This window comes from Monodelphis domestica, chromosome 2 (assembly GCF_027887165.1).
Source record: "Monodelphis domestica isolate mMonDom1 chromosome 2, mMonDom1.pri, whole genome shotgun sequence".
In the NCBI taxonomy this organism is placed as follows: domain Eukaryota; kingdom Metazoa; phylum Chordata; class Mammalia; order Didelphimorphia; family Didelphidae; genus Monodelphis; species Monodelphis domestica.
The window spans coordinates 512996681-513015243 of NC_077228.1; the positions used below are offsets into that span (position 1 = coordinate 512996681).

General features: G+C 42.9%; 1 protein-coding gene across 2 annotated transcripts in view; it reads right to left on the minus strand.

The window, feature by feature from the left end:
• Window positions 1-2337: 2337 nt before the first annotated feature.
• LOC100020228 (multidrug and toxin extrusion protein 2-like) overlaps window positions 2338-18563 on the minus strand; it is a 50411-nt gene continuing 34185 nt past the window's right edge. Inside the window, exons 13-18 of one of the 2 annotated variants that reach the window (XM_007485795.2) lie at window positions 17587-17656; window positions 16015-16147; window positions 13680-13774; window positions 9782-9830; window positions 7250-7477; window positions 2338-2708 (exon numbers count right to left, since the gene is read on the minus strand). In XM_007485795.2, coding sequence (XP_007485857.1) covers window positions 2698-2708; window positions 7250-7477; window positions 9782-9830; window positions 13680-13774; window positions 16015-16147; window positions 17587-17656 — 586 coding nt within the window. In that variant the 3' untranslated portion in view covers window positions 2338-2697. Of the gene's footprint in view, window positions 2709-6742; window positions 7478-9781; window positions 9831-13679; window positions 13775-16014; window positions 16148-17586; window positions 17657-18563 lie in introns of those variants that run through there. The other variant, XM_016429309.2, reaches the window with a different exon arrangement.

The window sequence follows — 18563 nt, forward strand, 5'->3', positions numbered from 1 at the left end:
GGAAAAAGAGGAGATTGGACAAAATGGTCCTCCTTCCATCCCTAAAACAAGGGTCTTATGATCTATGTGCAGGTATGGATCTAAAGTCATTTAGTGAGGCAGGTGGATTGGGAGCCAAGCCCCTTTGGAGATGGGAGGACCTGGGTTCAAAACTGGCCTCAGACACTTCCTGGCTGTGTGACCCTGGGTAAGTCACTTGATCCCCATTGCCTAGTCTTTACCACTCTTCTGTTTTGAAACCAATACACAGTATTGATTCCAAGAGGGAAGGCAGTGTGACCCTGGCCCAACTGCCTAACACTTTACTGTAAGCCCTTATGCCTTGGAGCCGATTCTAAGAAAAAAGGTTGAGGTAAAAAATAAAAAAGACATTTAGGATACAACCCCTGCCTTCAAAGGCCTTACAGCCTAGAGGGAGAGACAGAAATTTATATGAAAAAAGTAATACAAGGCAGTATAAAAGTCACAAATGAGCAATCCCCAAAATATCTGGAGTTGAGAGGAGTGCTTTGAGATGACTACAGGATATCCTTGAGTTAGGGATCTAGATTTCAAGTGTCTAAGGATTTGTTTAACCCTTATCTTCTGCCTTAGAAATGATACTAATTATCTATTCCAAAGCAGAAGAGGCTTTGGCAACTGTTACTAAGTGATTTGCTCAGGGTCACACAGCTAGGAAGTGCCTGAGGCCATATTTAGACCCAGAATCTCCAGTTTCTAGGCTAGGCTGCCCATTGAGCCACCTAACTGTCCTTTGTCTAAGGATGATCTTGAACCTGAAAATCAGTCCTGGATACTCTGGGCTAGAGATAACCAGGGATCAGTTTTAGAGTCCCTTGGATGACTTCAGGCTACATGGAGGAAGGCAAAACCTGCCAAGATACATTCTTTCTTAAATGCTATGCCTCTCAGTCTCATATTCCCAAGTCTTTCTGGATCTGGCAGTGTGTAAGATGTTGGAAAGACAAGGATATATAGATATAGATAGCAAGATAGATATAGAGATAGATAGGCAGATAGTAAGTAGAGAATTAGAGAATTAGATAGCTATATAGATAAATGGATGGATGGATGGATAGATAGATAGATAGATAGATAGATAGATAGATAGACAGATAGATAGATAGATGGATGGATGGATAGAGAATTAGATATAGAGATTGTGTGAGACTGGCCAGCGGTTACAACATAAAGATTTCTGAGTAAGTGGGTTTAGGGTCTGAGAAGGAGAGAGAAGCCTGGAGGAAGGGTGATAAATGAAGACTCAAACACAAGTTAATTAATCTGAGGAGCAGCACTTGCCCCTAATATCTTCCTTTGAAAATAAGATGAAGGAAGATATGAGCACAAGAGGACATGTGGATTAGAAGAAAAGTGCTTAAGCTTGAGGATAGAGATCAAAGTTACAGAGGAGTCTTAGAGCAGAGGTTCCACGAGAGCAGGCGGAGAGCAAGAGGTTACCAAAGAGAGAGGAAGGAGCAGCGCCGATGCTCAGATTAATTAACTTGTGTTTGAGTCTTCATTTATCACCCTTCCTCCAGGCTTCTCTCTCCTTCTCAGACCCTAAACCTACTTACCCAGAAATCTTTATGTTGTAACCGCTGGCCGGTCTGCAACAGAGATAGATTAGATAATTAAATAGATATAGAGATAGATAGGCAGATAGATAAGTAGATAATTAGATAGATAGATAGACAGACAGATAGATAGATAGATAGATAGATAGATAGATAGATAGATAGATAGATAGATAGATAGATAGATAGATAGATAGATAGATAGATGGACGGACAGACGGACGGACGGACGGACGGATGGATGGATGGATGGATGGATGGATGGATAATTCTTTAACATGAAAGAAAGACATGAATGCAAATGGTTTCATGCCAGGAAGAAAGAACTTAAGTACTGTGATGTGATTTACAGGCAGGGAACAAATACCATGGCAGTTGCTTTTGACTTTTTCTTTGTTGCAGCATGAAGAGCCTCTTATCTTAGAGACTCCAAAGTGGCCTTCACTTCTCTAGCTCGGTACTCAGGACTGATTATCAAGCTTAAGACTATTTGGGGGGAATTCCAATCAAGGTTATCTATTCTAGGTTCACCTCAAAGCAGATTATAATTCCAAGATCAACCACTTGACTCCCTGGCCAGACCACTATCCTTAGGACTTGTTTACACAATAGCATTTAATAAATATTTATTGAAAGAATGAATAGGGGACAGTCGCTCTGATATTCAGGATATAGATTTTCAAACAACCAGATTCTGGAAAAATCTGTGAATGAACCTGGACATGGAATTTTATTTAAGATTTTTTAATTATTATTATTTTTTATTTATTATTATAAAGCTACTTTACCAATTACATGCAATAACAAATTACTGACATGGAATTTTAAAAACAAAGTTTAACAGCTTAAGAGTGAGGATGCTAAAATTTATTTCAATTCATCTGCTGCTAGACTATGATAATCAATCCGAGAGTTGGAAGGGACCTCAAAAGTCCTGTAGTCCGACCTCTCCCTCCCAACATGAAGCATGAATTCTCTACGTCATCCAACAAGTAATGATATAACTTCCACTTAAACGCCCTAAGTGTCAGGGAACTCACTACCTTTCATGATAGTCCATTCCATTTTTCCTGTTCTGAAGTTCCTCCTAACACTTCCCAGTAGCTTCCATCCATTGGTCCTAGTTCAGTCCTATGGGGCCAAGTGAAGCAAATATTTAAATAAGATTGAGGGTCGAGACAACACAGAGATTTATCAAGAACTGAACATGTTCCAAAACGACAGGCCAAATATTATTGTAGCCATGGAAGTGCTTAATGAAAAGAATCTCACATGTCCCAAGAGGGGGGGAAAAAGACAAGACTTCAAAAGTAAGTGGACTTTGGGCGCCATCTTGTGGAATGAGGTAGAAAGGAAGTATTCAGGTCCTGCTGTTACTGAGCCTTCCAAAGGGTCCTCAAGTGTAGAAACTATTTCCTTATTATTATTATTATTATTATTATTATCACCAGCACCTAGTACAGATGCCTACCAAAGGCACGTAGAATGATTTACAATAGGCAGAAATGGAGACTCTTCAAACATTCCCATTATGCCTTAGGCTAGGTGCTCCAAATCTGGATTAGTTCCAACTAGAATCCAATACTGGATCCTTCAGGCTAAAGAAAAAATGTCAACAAAGGGCTCTTCAGAATTCGGAGAGCATCATGCAATAACAGCAACAGTGTATTGTGATTAAATGTGCCTGACTTCATTATTCTCAGCAATACAACAATCTAAGACAATTCCAAGGGGCTTATGATGAACAATGCAGAGAAAGGACTGATGGTGTCTGAATGCCGATTAAAGCATACTTTCTTTTCATTTTCTTTCTCAGCGGAGAGGAGTTGGGTCTATTTGCTTTTGTAACGTGGCTAATGTGGAAATGTTTGCATGATTGCAAAATGAAATACATTGTATAATCTATCTCAAATTGCTTTGCCTTCTCAATAAGGAGGGAGGAAAAGGAGAGAATTTGGAACTCAACATTTAAAAAATCAAATGGAAAAATTGTTTTTGTATGTAATTAGAAAAATAAAATATAAACATTTTCAAAATTAAAAAATAACTCTTCCTAAAAAACCAACCAAAGGGCTCTTGTCCCATTCCTTTCCCAAGAGGGTTGAGCAAATGTTATTTTTTCAATGCATGAATGAACTCGAACCAGATCAATTTCACAAGAAAGAGGCCATACCATGTAATAAAAAAGCACCTTCTTGCAGCGTAAAAATTTGGGGCTGCATCCTAGAAAACTGGAACTGTGACAAAGTGTGGGCCCACTGCATATGGAAGAGAAATTATCTGTCTTCAGAACTTTTCCTTTAAAGATAGGGAAACATAGGGGCATCTAGGTAGCACAGTGGATAAAGCACCTGGCTTGGGGACAGGAGGACCTGGGTTCAAATTTGACCTCAGATACTAACCTTAGGCAAGTCACTTAATCCCAACTGCCTACCCCTTGTGTCTCTTCTGTCTTAGAATTATTATTATTAGGACAGGAGGTAAGGGTTAAAAAAAATATGGAAACTTGGGTGAAAATGTTGGCCCTTGAAATAATCCTGCATTGGGCTAATCCTCTGAGTAGAGAAAACTATGACCACCATCTTCCTTCCTTCCTTCCTTCCTTCCTTCCTTCCTTCCTTCCTTCCTTCCTTCCTTCCTTCCTTCCTTCCTTCCTTCCTTCCTTCCTTCCTTCCTTCCTTCCCTTCCTTCCTTCCTTCCTTCCTTCCTTCCTTCCTTCCTTCCTTCCTTCCTTCCTTCCTTCCTTCCTTCCTTCCTTCCTTTCCCTTCTGTCTTAGAGTCAATACTGTGTATTGACTCCAAGGCAGAAGAGTGATAAGGGCTAGGCAATGGGGGTTAAGTGACTTGCTCAGGGTCACACAGCTGGGAAGTGTCTGAGGTCACATTTGAACCTAGGACCTCACATCTCTAAGCTTGACTCTCAATCCACTGAGCCACCCAGCTTCCCCCTGCCACCATGATGAACTTGCCAGCCTTTTAGAGGCCTCCAGGCCTAGGGCCAGGTGTTGCTATATTTGACATTTGCTTTAATTTCTAGTGGCTATTGATGTACTCATTTCCCAGGCCCCACAGGCACAATCTTGCTTCATGATTAATAATAAAATTGCTCATTCTATTGTTCTAAAACTATTTCCAAAGAAATGAAGCCAAATCCATGGGAAGCTTCCAGGAAGAAGGCAGAAAGGAAATGACTGGTGGCAGAAACCAGGACTTGGCCACAACCTCTCAGATCAATGGAGTGCAGGAGAGAACTTCCTGGGATTTCTTGCCCAGCTGGTATTTTGTATTAACTTTTCACATGAGAATTCAGGATCTCAATATTTGGGATTTGGAAGAGGTCTCAGTGGCCACATAGTCCAAACCACACAAAAGCAATCTCCATTCTAATGGAACTGACCAATGGTCATCAGGCCCCTGCTTGAAGGAAGCCCATTCCCCATGCGGACAGTTCTGACCATTAGAAATGCTTCCTGATATTTTCATCTCATGCTCACTGCTCTTAGTTCTGTGGGACAAAAAAGAATGAGTGGCATCTCTCCTCTACAAGGCCCTTCCTGTTCTCTCCTCGCTCTTACACCCAATCTTCCTCCAATGGATTCTCCAGTGTCATGGCCCCCAGGCTCTTCCCTGTTATGGACCAATGCCCTCCTCTACAGCTTCTTCCCAGAACTGAACAGACTGTTAGTGGATGAGATCTGATGACAGAAAACAGTAGAGCCTCCCTCCCTCTAGAAGTTGTGCCTCTTGGTCATGTCCCATTGGATTTTTTGGTTGTTACGTAAATGTTTCACAGATCTGGCTTCTCTCCTGCGAGCTGGTGGGGTATCATTAACCATCGTTTGGACAGTTTGAACAATTCTGTGTCCTATAAGCACCTCAAACTCACAATAGAATTCATCTTTTTTCCAAAAGAAGTTTTCCAAACTTCTCTTACTGTCCACCAACAAACAGTTGGCCAGGCACCCAATGGTGCATCCTCACTCACTCTCACCCCACATCGCCATCTGTTGCCAAATCTTGTCACTTTTACCTTCACATCTTCCCTAAATACCTTCATTTCTCCACTCCCACAGGCACCACCCTAGTTCAGAGCCTCATCATCTCTCACCTAGATTATGACAATGGTTTCCCAAGTGAGGTCCATGCCTTACAGAAAGAAAGATTCACTTCAAAGAAAGAAGCATTTATTAAGCACCTACTATGTGCCAAGCATTGTGTTGAGGGATTTACAAATATTACACATTTGACCCTCAAAACAACCCTGAGAGGTAGGTGCTATCCTTGTTCTCATTTTATAGTGGAGAAAACTAAGGCAGAATGAGGTGAAGGGATTTACCCAGGATCACACAACTAGTAAATGTGTGAAGCAAGATTCAAACTGAATCCAGACCCAGAAATTTTTCCATTGAGCCTCTTGACTGCCTCCTAAATCTCTTCCTCATTCCAGTCCATTCTTTACTCAGCCACATCCTCTGCATTTAATGAACTCCAGGGGCTTCCTCTTCACCTCCAGGCTCCAATACAAATGTTTTTATTTGGCATTTAAGCTCTTCACAACCTGTCCCTTCCCAGCTCTCCAGGCTTCTTATCCTTTCCTCCTCCCTATAATGATTTTACAATCCAGCTACCCTGGCCTACTTTCTTTTCCTCAAGAAGGACACCGCCTTCCCTCTTAATGGGCACCTACACCAAGAGATAAAAGCAGAAACAAAGGTCTCCCACATATTAAAGTATTCCATGTGGCACTTTTCCTGGTAGTAAACAATGAAACAAAGCAGGAGAATGGCGGGTCAAAATTGGTCTAGTGCTCTGTGCCTTCTGCTGCCCTCTACCTGCCACCAACTCCATGAAGCCCTTCTGGATCTCTACTGTGGCGGGTACCTTTCCTTGGGTCAGAGTTTCCATATCTATAGAATGGGAATAATCTCTACCCTATTTGCCCTACAGTAACATGATGGACGTCCAAAGCACCACAAAAATATATAGTGCTGTACAAAGGTAAGATATCATTATCGAAGGCTCAAGCAGAATTGTCTAATTCACGTGAAGGCAGTCACCATAAAAAGTTACGGTTCCAGGACGAAAAAGGCAAAAAAGTATAATTTGAGAAAAAAAGAAAAAAAAAAGAAAAGAATGAGCAGCCCAGAAAATGACATGACGCAGGCTAAATTTTAAGGAATTTATTTGAAAAAAGATGACGTGGCAATGTACACGGAATGGTGCCTGGCATGCAATGGGCACTCTGGACATTCACCGGTCACAGACCAAGATCACACATTGTAACTGATGATGAATAACAAGGTGCCCCACCAGCCATTTCTATTTTGCAAGAAAACAGATTGATCTCCCTTTTGGAAAAAGGGAGGAGGTTTGAGATGTGATAAAAGAGAGGACGGCTACAAGGAGGGCAAATTCTATTTACAGATTTGAAAACCATGATATTGAATTAACACGTGGGACAGAAACAAAATTACTTTTACCTTCTATCCTGTCCTGCTCCTAAATCAGATGCTATGGCTGGTCAGAAGCTACAGAGAAACTTCAGGCCAAGGACTTAAGTGCAATTTCAACAGACTGGAGTCACTGTCCACACCATGGGGTGGAGGGCTCCCTACAGGCCTCATTTTCTCAGTGGTAGGTGAATAACAGTCAGCATTCTGTCTAGTCATTACCTGCTGAATGTCTTATTACAATCCCTGCTATCAGGGTGCCAAAAGCAACTGCAACCGCTATCCCACGCCGACAAGCCAGCTGCTTCCCAGTCAGCAGCTCCCCGACCGTTGAAACGGAATACGGGGCCATTTCTTCTAGCACCATGGATTGATCCATCTTACTCTCTGATGTAATGTCGTCGGGCAAAATCAGTTCATCAAAGTCTTCTGATTCTAGAACAGCCAAGTCTGTATTGACATAGAGGATACCATTTATGCACAGGTCTGGCCCAAGTCCACTCAGCATCGTCATTGTCGATGCTCTCAACCACAACATGTGCCATCCATATAACTCCTCACACACCTGATCTGCTTTTTTATTTTTTATTTTGCTTTTTAAATTAATTTATTTAGTCAATTTAGAACATTATTCCTTGGTTACAATAATCACATTATTTCCCTCCCTCCCCTCCACCCACCCTTCCTGCAGCCAACGCACAATTTCATTGGGTTTTACATGTATCCTTCATCAGAACCTATTTCCATGCTGTTGATGTTTGCACTGGGATGTCATTTAGAGTCTACCTCCCCAGCTATATCCCCTCGACCTGACCTGCTTTCTCATGGGAAAGGCCAATCAAAGATTTACAGTGAAGGTCAGAAGAGGGATGGAATAGACTGACCACGGATTTTGAAATCTATGAATTCCAATTACTGCTCTGCTTGTGGTACCCACGCATTGTTACCTGTTATAACCAGAGGCCACAAGCCAAGGACTAAGCATAATTTCTTTAGTTTAACTGTTTAGATAAACATGTAAAATGCTCTGCCCCATCCCCACATAGCATTGGATAAAGTTTCATCAGTAATGAAAGAGAATTTCCCATTTTAATTCTGAAATGACACTCTAATGTTGTAAGTTTTAATAACGTTAGGATTATTGATTCTAATTATGGCATTATCCAGCAGATATTTTAGTTTTTGCACCTATGTGGTTACAAACTACAATCTGTGTTGGAAACAGACTGACTCACTTTCTGTATTTTTTTCAACACTCATAATTAACAGAATAGATTTCACCCATCAAAAAATTGTTTTCAGTTTAAATCAGAAGCCTGTCATGGAAAGAACATTAAATCAAAACAAGAGAGTACTAGATTTAGTTTTCAGATAATCAGTGGTTTTGGGGATAGGAGGATGGGCTGGGCTACAGGAGTTTTTGAGTCCTCGAAAGCCCATTTAAAGGCAGGAAGACTTGGAAATGTTTGTAGGAAGTAGGAAAGAATCAATAGATAAGAAGAGATTGAAGATCAGAGAGGAAGGGAAATAGTGGGGACAATCTGCCAGAGATAGAAGGGATGGGATCAAAGGTGTTGGCCTTGGCAAGAAGGGCCACCTTTCCATCAGTCTATAGTAAAGGAGACTAGGGTTAGGGATGAGATCAAAACATTCTCATATAGAGAAAAGGGGAAAAGAGGGAGCTCAAGCCATTTGGCTTCTAATTTTTTCAGTCAAGCATGAGAAGGGTTCTCAGTTGAGAAGATCAGGAAAAGGGTTACTATTGGGATTGAAGAAGGAAGAAATATGAAGAACAGGAACTTCAAGGAGTGGGGGAGGGAATCAGTTAGAAAATGAAAAGATCATTCAAAATATTAAAGTATCAGAAAAGCATAATTAGTTTGAGTTGTTGGCCAAGACATAAAAATCACCATGCTATACTGTAGTGGATACACTCTAACCTCACCCCATTCCCTTTACAGTTTGTGAATGTCAGCTTAAATCTCTGCTCAAATTGGTCAAAATATTATCTTACTTATAATTAAAGTTAGTGCATTTCCAAGGCTGACAGTGATGGGTGAATTTACAGGCTTGATATTTAAGGCAGAGGCAAAATTTTCATTAGGGTTTGGGATCAGAAACTAGCAGGCCTTATCTACATAAGACACACTCTCTCCCTCTCCCCCCCTTCTTTCTTTCTCTCCCTCCCTCTCTCCCTCCCTCTCTCCCTCCCTCTCTCTCTCTTTCTCTCTCTCTCTCCCTCCCCCTCTCTCTCTCTCCCTCCCTCCCTCTCCCTCTCTCTCTCTCTCTCTCTCTCCCTCCCTCCCTCTCTCTCTCTCTCCCCCTGTCTCCCTCTCTCTCCCTCTCCCCCTCTCCCTCTCCCTCTCCCCCCTCTCCCCCCCCCCGTCTCCCTCTCTCTCCCTCCCTCTCTCTCTCCCTCCCTCCCTCTCTCCCTCTCTCTCAATCTCTCTCTCTCTCTCCTCCCATCTCCCTCTCTCTCCCTCTCTCCCTCTCTCTCTCTCTCTCCCTCTCTCCCTCTCTCCCTCTCTCCCTCTCTCCCTCTCTCCCTCTCTCCCTCTCTCTCTCTCTCTCCCTCTCTCCCTCTCTCTCTCTCTCTCTCTCTCTCTCTCTCTCTCTCTCTCTCTCTCCTCCCGTCTCTCTCTCTCTCCCTCTCTCCCTCTCTCTCTCTCCCTCTCTCCCCCCTCTCTCTCTCCTCCCCTCCCTCTTTCTCTTACAGAAGGCAATAAAGTAAATCAGAAGAAGGCATTTTATTACCTGTATGAGCACTGAGACTTGTTCCTTTCAGCCCAGCCCGTATCTTTGCCTAAAAAAACAAAACAAACAAACAAACAAATAAAACAAAACAATATCACACACATTACTAGAAATTCTCCATTATTCTCCCAATGAAAGGTCCCAAATTTAAGTTCCTAAATTTTCAAAGCAGGGCTGTGGTATGGTATCTACAATGCCCTGCTCTGCCTCCCACGGCCCTGAAGATGAGGTTCCAGTTCAATGTGCCACTTACTCAGTGCCCACTCTGGGAAAGGCCTCTGCCAGGGACACAAAGAAAGCTGGGACACGGACTTTGTTCTCAAGAGGTTAACAGTCTAAATAGGGGCAGAACAAGTAGACATGAGAATGACAGGAAAGAGAGTGACCTGAGGCAAAAAGGGGATCCTGGCAAAGCCATAAGTGATGTGAAGAGAAGGAGAGATCCTTGCCACCAGAGGAGGAGGGTCAGAGAAGCTTAATGGAGAAGACATTGTTTGAGGAGGGTCTTAAAGGAAAGGAGGAGGGGAGAGGTAAGGAGTGTGAGCAAAGGGCAGCAGGGGATACTTTGCATGAAGGACCTGAGCATTCCACTTTGGCCAAGATAATTCCTTTTTTTAATTATTATTTACAAGAAGTAAACAACCATTCAGATCACCCAACCCAAGAGCTCTCCTTGAACTTAAACATTCCCCTCTGCCTCCTAGGCCCACAGTCCTAATATCTCTGCTGACTTCTAGTCTCTCTGAAGACATCTTAAATTCAACATGACCCCACCCACCCAAAAAGCCTCTTCCTAACATCCCTATTACTGTCAAGGGATTTCTTGTACTCCCAGTCAGCAAGCTCACCCTGCACTCCTCCCTGACTCCTGCCAAGTCCTGTCTTTCCAGCTTCCCAACACTTCTTCCAGCGGTCCTCTCTGGTGCAGACCGTCACTCTGCCAGGCCTCCATGACTTGTGACAGCCAGATGGTGGGTCTGTTGACCTCAAGGCTCTCTGAACTTTGGCCCAGCCACCATTGAACCTCCTGAAGTACGTATCATCTCCTAATCAGGAAACGCCAATGGCTCCTGGTACTTCTAAGACCAAATATAAAATCTTCTGGCTTTCTAAGCTCTATTCTCATCTAACATCTTACTTTCTGCAGGAAGCCTTCTCCATCATAGCAGCTCCCCCTCACTTCCCCCCTCCAGTTTATCCAGCCCATTTCTTGTTTGTTCATAGTCACTCACATGTCGTGGACCCCATTCAACGATGAGCTCCTGGAGAACAGGGATTGTTGGGGGGCAGGTGGGAGGGGGCTGCCTTTCTTTGAATCCCCAGAACCTAGCGTAGTGCCTGCCTAGTAGGTGCCTAATAACTAGGTTTAAGAGGGTGGGAAGTTGGGGAAAAGCCATCCAGAGACAGATGGAGTCCCTGAGGAAGGTCAACATGAAAGCATAAAATTAAAGAAAAAAGGGCAAGAGAGAAAACCAAGAAGAAAGTGGCTTTTGTTAAGTCTGACCACATCAGGCCCTGCTGAAGAAGCTTAAGGGGGCCCCTCTAGGGAAGACACAGCCTTCTCTGTTTGGCCTGGGAAGTTCTTCCCATGATCTGACATGGACCTCTTTTCTCTACTCAGTTTATCTTCCTCCTCTCCTCACCTGCTCTGCATTCCAGCCAAATTGCCCCCACAGGCTGCTCCCTGCACAGGACGTTCTTCTCCTGAGTACTTTTCCGTGATGCCAAGGGCTCAGCTCCAGGGCCCTTCTCCTGATCCCCACTGCCCAAGAAATTCATATTCCCTTATGTAGGCAGAGGGGGCTTCTCCCCAGTGTGATGGAAGCTCTTTGAAGGCAGGGTTTGTTTCGGTTTTGTCCATGACCCCAGCATCTGGCACAGAGCAGGAACTTAATGAATGACCGTCGAGCGGGCAGAGGTCCAGAACAGAGGCACTAAGAGGGTCCGGAGTGTCCTTGTAGTGTGGACAGAAGCCAGATGACACGGAGCTGAGGAATGTGTGGAAATGCCAAGACGGTGACCTTTTCCAAAAGTTTGCCAGTGGAATGTCGTCCTTAGTGCTCAAAGAGGCCCAGTGACGTCAGGGGTGACGTCTGTTGACTGGAGTACAAATTGCCTTTAAGTGAGGCACAGTTGCTTTAAGCTGTTGGCCTCATATTGGCAAGATAAAGTCAAAATGGCTGGTGATGGCTCAGGATGCAGAATGCAGGATGCAGGATGCAGGATGCTTGGCTTTCCGGATATCTTACTAAGCTCTCAGTGATGCACAGCACCAGCTTCAGTGTCTTCACAGCCACTGGAAGCTCTCGTGCACACATTCCACCAGGGGAAGTCTTTGTCTACCTGGGACAGACACTCCCCTAAGTCACCGATGGGTTTCCCTCTGCCCAATTTCGCTTGCCTGCCACAAAGGTTTACTAGAGTGTGGCCGCTGTATATGCTACACTTTCTTGTAGCCCCAGAGGAGAGCTGGATGGCAGGGAGACCCCAAAGGAGGAGGCAAGATGGCAATAAAAGGGAAGAAAGGAAATAGACGATATTTAAAGGGAATGGTAGGGGCAGCCAAGTGTTTAAGAAGGGAAGAATTAAGTTTGTGCACAGAGAAGAAATCCCAGGGGAAAGGGAATAATGGAAGATAGACAAAAGAAAAACATGACGATTAATGGAACAAAGTCATGAGGAAGCAAAAGGGGAGGAAAAAAGATGCTCAAGGAGACAGGTGGGTTGGTGAGCTTTAGTCACAGGGAGGACAAGCTCCTCCTCTAAGTCTAAGGAAAGTTATAAATGAGTAGAAGAGGAATGGAGGTTTCCTTTTCTGGGAATGGTATCACTTTCCTTTTTTAATTTAATGAAAAAACATCTTCGTTTCCTCAACAGCATGGCACATGATGCTAAAAATAATTTTTAAATACTTTAACTTTGTACTTGCTCCTTTCTCCAAGGTGACAGTTTTTAAAACCAGAAAAGTTTCAAGTAACTACTATTACACTGGAAAGCCAAGTGTCTGATCTTTTTGAGTTTACTACACAAATCCTTACAGAGGATCCAGACCTTGTGATTTGTTCTCGATCTAGGCTGGGACATCAGCTGTGCTTTGGGAAATATTTTGGTGTTTTGGTTTATAGGTTCAGGAAATATTGGGGTTCTGTTCAGGGCCATGAGGTGAAGTTTAAGGAGGGAAGAGGGACATCAATGATGGGGAAAAACCAACTAAAATCACATTTATGATATTCTGCAGGCCAGCAATGAACAAGCCCCATACCAGAATTATCCCCGCATTTGTCAAAGCCTGAATGAAACCCAAATATTATTTCTGGTTTAGCTGAATCAGGAACGATCTCTCCCTCTTCCCTCCTTAAACTTCACCTCGTGGCCCTGAACAGAACCCCAATATTTCCTGAACCTATAAACCAAAACACCAAAATATTTCCCAAAGCACAGAAGATGGGCTCAGAGTCAGCAGCCTGGTGTATGATTTCTAATGATCATTAATAAATCTCTTAAAATATAATATTATTACTGAGATTTAATTTTAACTTTTACACCAGGTTCATATCCCATCTCTACGGGGACTGATGTTATCTTTCTAGTGTTTTGGAAACTGCAAAAAGGGAATATGACCTCCCCACCCTGCGCTCCTGAGAGTTATGGGGAGGATAAAAGGAGCTCATGAAGGTCCAGCACTCTGGAACCACAGAAATGGCAGCTTTTGTAATTATCAATGGACGCTCCAATGTCACCATATTCCTGGGCAGAAAGAGCCCAGTGTGATTGGTTGTTGGTCATTCTCCTTTTGTTTCTGGTTCTACACACACACTTCCTACTACCCAGGACCACTCTGGCCAAGCATCGGTGCGGGATGGAGACAGATCTCCTGAAAGCTTTCTTGCCTCTTTACCTGCTCTGCAGCTTGCTCCCAATTTGTCTTGAGGATGTAGATGAAATAAAAGAGGCTTTGAAAGAAGACACATGTTATCAATCCCAGCCATAGTCCTAGGGGTGAGAGAAGAAGAATACTGTTAAGAACTATACATTTATGCATTAGTTTCTTTGACAGGGTGGCTCCCTCCCACCTTTATGGACCTGCAGATTGTGAAAGAGAATAACTCACTATTCAGAGGTCATAAAGCCAGATTTTAGGGCTTTATAGTCACAATTCCTGAGACCATGCCTCAATCCACAAGCCTTTTTATTTTATTTATATATTTATTTGTTTGTTTATTCATTCATTCATTTTATTTATTTATTTGTTTTTAAAGCTTTCCCTTTTGTCTTAGAATTAACACTGTGCCTCAGTCACTTCCTAGCTGTGTGACCCTGGGCAAGTCACTTGACCCCCACTGGCTAGCCTTTACCACTCTTCTGCCTTGGAACCAATACACAGTATTGATTCCAAGATGAAAGGTAAGGGTTATTAAAAAAAAAAATTAACACTGTGTATTCATTCCAAAGCAGAAGAGTGGTAAGGACTAGGCAATGAGGGTCAAGTGACTTGCCCAGGATCACACAGCTAGGAAGTGACTGAGGTCAGATTTGAACCCAGGACCTCCCATCTCTAAGCCTGGCTCTCCATTCACTGGACTACGCAGCTGCCCTCCATAATCCTTTTTAAAGTGCCTATTCCTTGATGCAGGCATAGGGCTATGTGCTATAGATATTAAGATAAGAACAAAACAGCCTTGCCCTCAAGAAGCTCACCTTCTATCAGGGGAAATGACTGTGCTGCACTGGAGTAAAGAGAACACTTATGGGATGGAGGAGCCTGTTGCTTCCTTGGGACAAGGAAGCATCTAGTGAGGACCTGCCTCTAAGGGAGGAGGGCTGTAATCATCTCAGGACAGAGAAAGGATTGTTGATGGAAGAAATTGGTCAAAGGCTTCATGATGTGGTAACAGTTGAGTTGGACTTTGAAAGACAAGTAGGAACAAGATGGGAAGTGGGGGAAGAGGCATTATGGGCACATGAGCAAAGGATAATAAGGCAGGACTTCCCTGGTGGCATTCTATCATTCAAGACGGGCTACTCGCCCATTAACGACTGAATTCTATGGTGCATCTATATGAAAACATACAGCATCAATATAAAGTGACGAGATCCAAATAGCTGTGACATAGGGTAGCCAGGGAAGGAGGGCACTAGCAGCTGAGGGGCCCAGAAAAGCCATGATGCTTAAGTAAAGTCTTTGGGCTGCCTCTTAAAGGACAGAGAGGCACTATGAGGTGGAAGGAAAGAGGGAGTCCTGGCAGCAGTGAGAAGGAGGGATTGGAGTGGGCAGAACCTTGAGGCTGTTGTGAGATGGAGGTAAGGGATGAAGAGCCTAAACTAGGGGGACAGCCTGTGAGTGGAAAGGGTGGAAGCCAGAGGAAGCTTGTCAACAGAGAAGCAACAAGATTTGGCAACTGATTGGCTATGTAGGGTGAGGGAAAATGAGGGTTCCAGAGCAATGCTGGAGTTATGAACCTGGAAGCTTAGTGGTACCTTTTGCAGAAAAGGGGACTTTGAGAAGATAAGCTCAGTTTTGAACATATTGGATTTAAAATGGCTCTAGTAAGAGGATAAAAAAAGGGAAAGAGAAGGAAGGCCAAGGGAGATCCATAAGAGTGCAGTGTCTTAGAAGCCAATAGAAGGTTCCATATTATTATTTGTCCTTTTCTTCATCTGTAACGCTCCTAGCTTAAAGTATACAAATCTTTCAAAGTCTAGCTAAAATACGACTTTACTTATGATATCTTCCTATGTTACTTTTGTTCTCCTTTGCATCTTTTAGAAGTTACATTAAATTTATAGTCTCAAACATAAATAAATAAAAAATAATTGAATGAATGAATAAACAAACAAACAAACAAACAAACAAATAAAATGGCTCTAGTTTGAAATGTAATTTTTTTCTGGTCCATGCCCACAGACCTGAACTCTAACTACATCTCCTTTATGCATCTCTGGATGCCAGGTTAAGAATCCTTGACCTAGGGCAACTTCACTTTTCTATTCCCCCCCCCCAGATAATTCCTTTATATTCCATGCAATATTTTTTAAATTTAATTTTTATTGGTATCTTTTGTTTTTACAATCACTTTCACTTCTAAACATAGAGTATTTCCCCTTCCTATTCAAAAGCCATTCCTTGGTCACAAAAGAAAAAAAAAGAGTTAAAAAAACCCCAATTCCCATAGTTTATTTCTTCAGTTAAGAATTATTATTTCAGGTGGACCACTGAGGATTCAAACACATACCTAATACGCCAAGTTTAGTGGCAAACATTAGTGAAACTCCCATCGGAAAACCTATAACATAATAGCCAACAGCATTCAAGATGGCCCCAATCTTTTGTTTTCCTATTCCTCTCAGGATTCCACTACAGGTCCCCTAGAGAAGAGAATAATGATAACTAGCATTTAGGTTATGCTTCAACATTTGTGAAGTGCTTTACAATCTCAACTTATTTGATACTCATAGCAGCTCAGGGATGGGAGTACTAGTACTACCCCCATTTTAGAACTTAGGAAACTCAGGACAAAAGGTGAGAGTCTTGCCTAAGGTCACACAGCAAGTACCTTCAGCAAGATTTCAATTTATGCTTTCCTAATTCCAGGTCCAGGGCTCTCTCCATGGTGTTAACTACAGAGCTATGATGACCTATCAGCTTATCTGGACATTAAGAAATAGTGGCCCTGGGGGCAGCTGGGTGACTCAGTGGATTGAGAGCCAGCCCTAGAGACTGGAGGTCCTGGGTTCAAATTTGACCTCAGACACTTCCCAGCTGGGTTACCCAGCTGGCAAGTCACTTGAACTCCATTGCCTAGCCCTGACCACTCTTCTGCCTTGGAGCCAATACACAGTATTGACTCCAAGACGGAAGGTGAGGGTTTAAAAAAAATAGTGGCCCAGTAACACATCAGAAATTTGATCTTTTCTGTGGGAGGAGAAACACAGAAGAAAAACAACTGCTTGATCACATGGGTTGATGGGGATACAATTGGGGAGGTAGAGTCTAAGCCATCTCCTTAGTGCAAATATCAATAATATGGAAACGGGTCTTGATCAATGGCACATGTAAAACCCAGTGGAATTGTGTGTTGGCTATGGGAGGGAGATTGGAGGAGGGGAGGAAAAGAACATGATTCATGGAACCATGGAAAAATATTCTAAATTAATTAATTAAATAAACTTAAAAAAAAAAAAAGAAAAGAAATTTGATCTTTTCTAATGTGGTTGAGGTAACTTTGTCCCTGAGACCTGAGCTTTAGGAAGTGACCACATAAGTTACTTAACCTCTGGGGACCTCAACTTCCTCATGTATATCAAGAAGATCTTTTGAGCCTCAGATCTTATGAGTCTATGATTAGGGACCCTTATAGAACAAGTAAGAAAGACAACATTAATTAGATCTAGTGGTGCCTCAAAGTGGTTTGGTTTACAAATTAAAGTTGGCAAAAATAACAAAGTAACGTAATGTTGTGGAACTTCCGATGGCTAAAACGAGTGTTTAAAACACACAACCATAAAGGAAAGGAAGCTCCACCTTGCCCTCAGTGTCCCTTGGTGACTTCTTGACTGGGAGTCAGGAGATGGGCTCTTATTTGGGCCTGTTGGGAGGGCTGGAGCAAATCCCTGCCCTTCCTGAGAGATGAGAGGCGGGAGAGACCTTTAATGGTTCTTGGGATACCTTTTGGTCAAGGTTTTCTAGGGTGCTGCTGTGGTTAGCCCTCCAGGTTCACGAAGACCATAGAACTAAATAATAACAAGCATGAAACTCTTTGGCAAGCACTGCCCATCAGCTATGGAGCCAGGGGCCAAATACTCACTGCCATTGCATCGAACAGGAGGAAGGGGATAAATACGGGCATCATCTGATTCACCATGGTGATGATGTCTCTGTTGGAGGAAGACAAAGCAGTCAGCAGCCTGGGACTAGGTCTGCCCAGAGCTACGTCATGACCATTCGTGTCAGTCTCTATCTATTCTGATAAAACAATTTTCAGGGCTTTTTAAAGAGCATGGACTGCTAGCAAAAAGACCGCCATGGCAGTCTGTCCTCAACACAGTGATCACTTTTTTTTTTCTGTAAGACAATGAAAAATATTGGCTTACTATTGAAAATTGGGGACAATTAAGTGGAAGCCTTTCCATCTGCTTTCTGGCTTGGCCCACTGTTAAGATGAAAATTCTCTGGAGGTCGTATCTGAATTTATAATTATTAAATAATAAAATGTGGGCCAGAGAAAGAAAACGGTCTCTCACCACATGGGGCTGGTCTGTCCCCTATGTGAGAATTTAACATAAATCTGTATCCCTCTTTCTTTTTTAAAAGGAAAGTTTTGAAAATCTATTTCCATCTCACCCTTCACTTTTTGGGTTAAGAACAAGGGCTGAGGCTTGTCTATATAAGGAGGATGCCTAGTGGTTCCCTGGCCCCCGGAAGACACTTGTCTCTTGTCCCACATAACTCTTGGCTTCCGGAAGTCTGGCCTGTGATTTGGACTGAGGTCAAGTCTGTCCAACCAGGGAGACCCAGAAAAAGTGACATCACCAGGGGTATAAGTTATGGATTGGGGGAAGCAGGGTTCTCTCTTCCTGAGGGACACAGTCAAACAATGGGAATGAATGAGGACATGGGCTGAGCTGCAAGCTGGGCTTAGCTATGCAACCTATGTGCCTTTTCTTTCTCTGACCTGCTTTGTACTAAAGAAATAATTATAAATTAATATACAGTCTCCAGAGTATTTTAATCTTAACACTTAGCAAGCCTCCTCTGAGAACCGGGCTGAAAACCTCCTGGCCC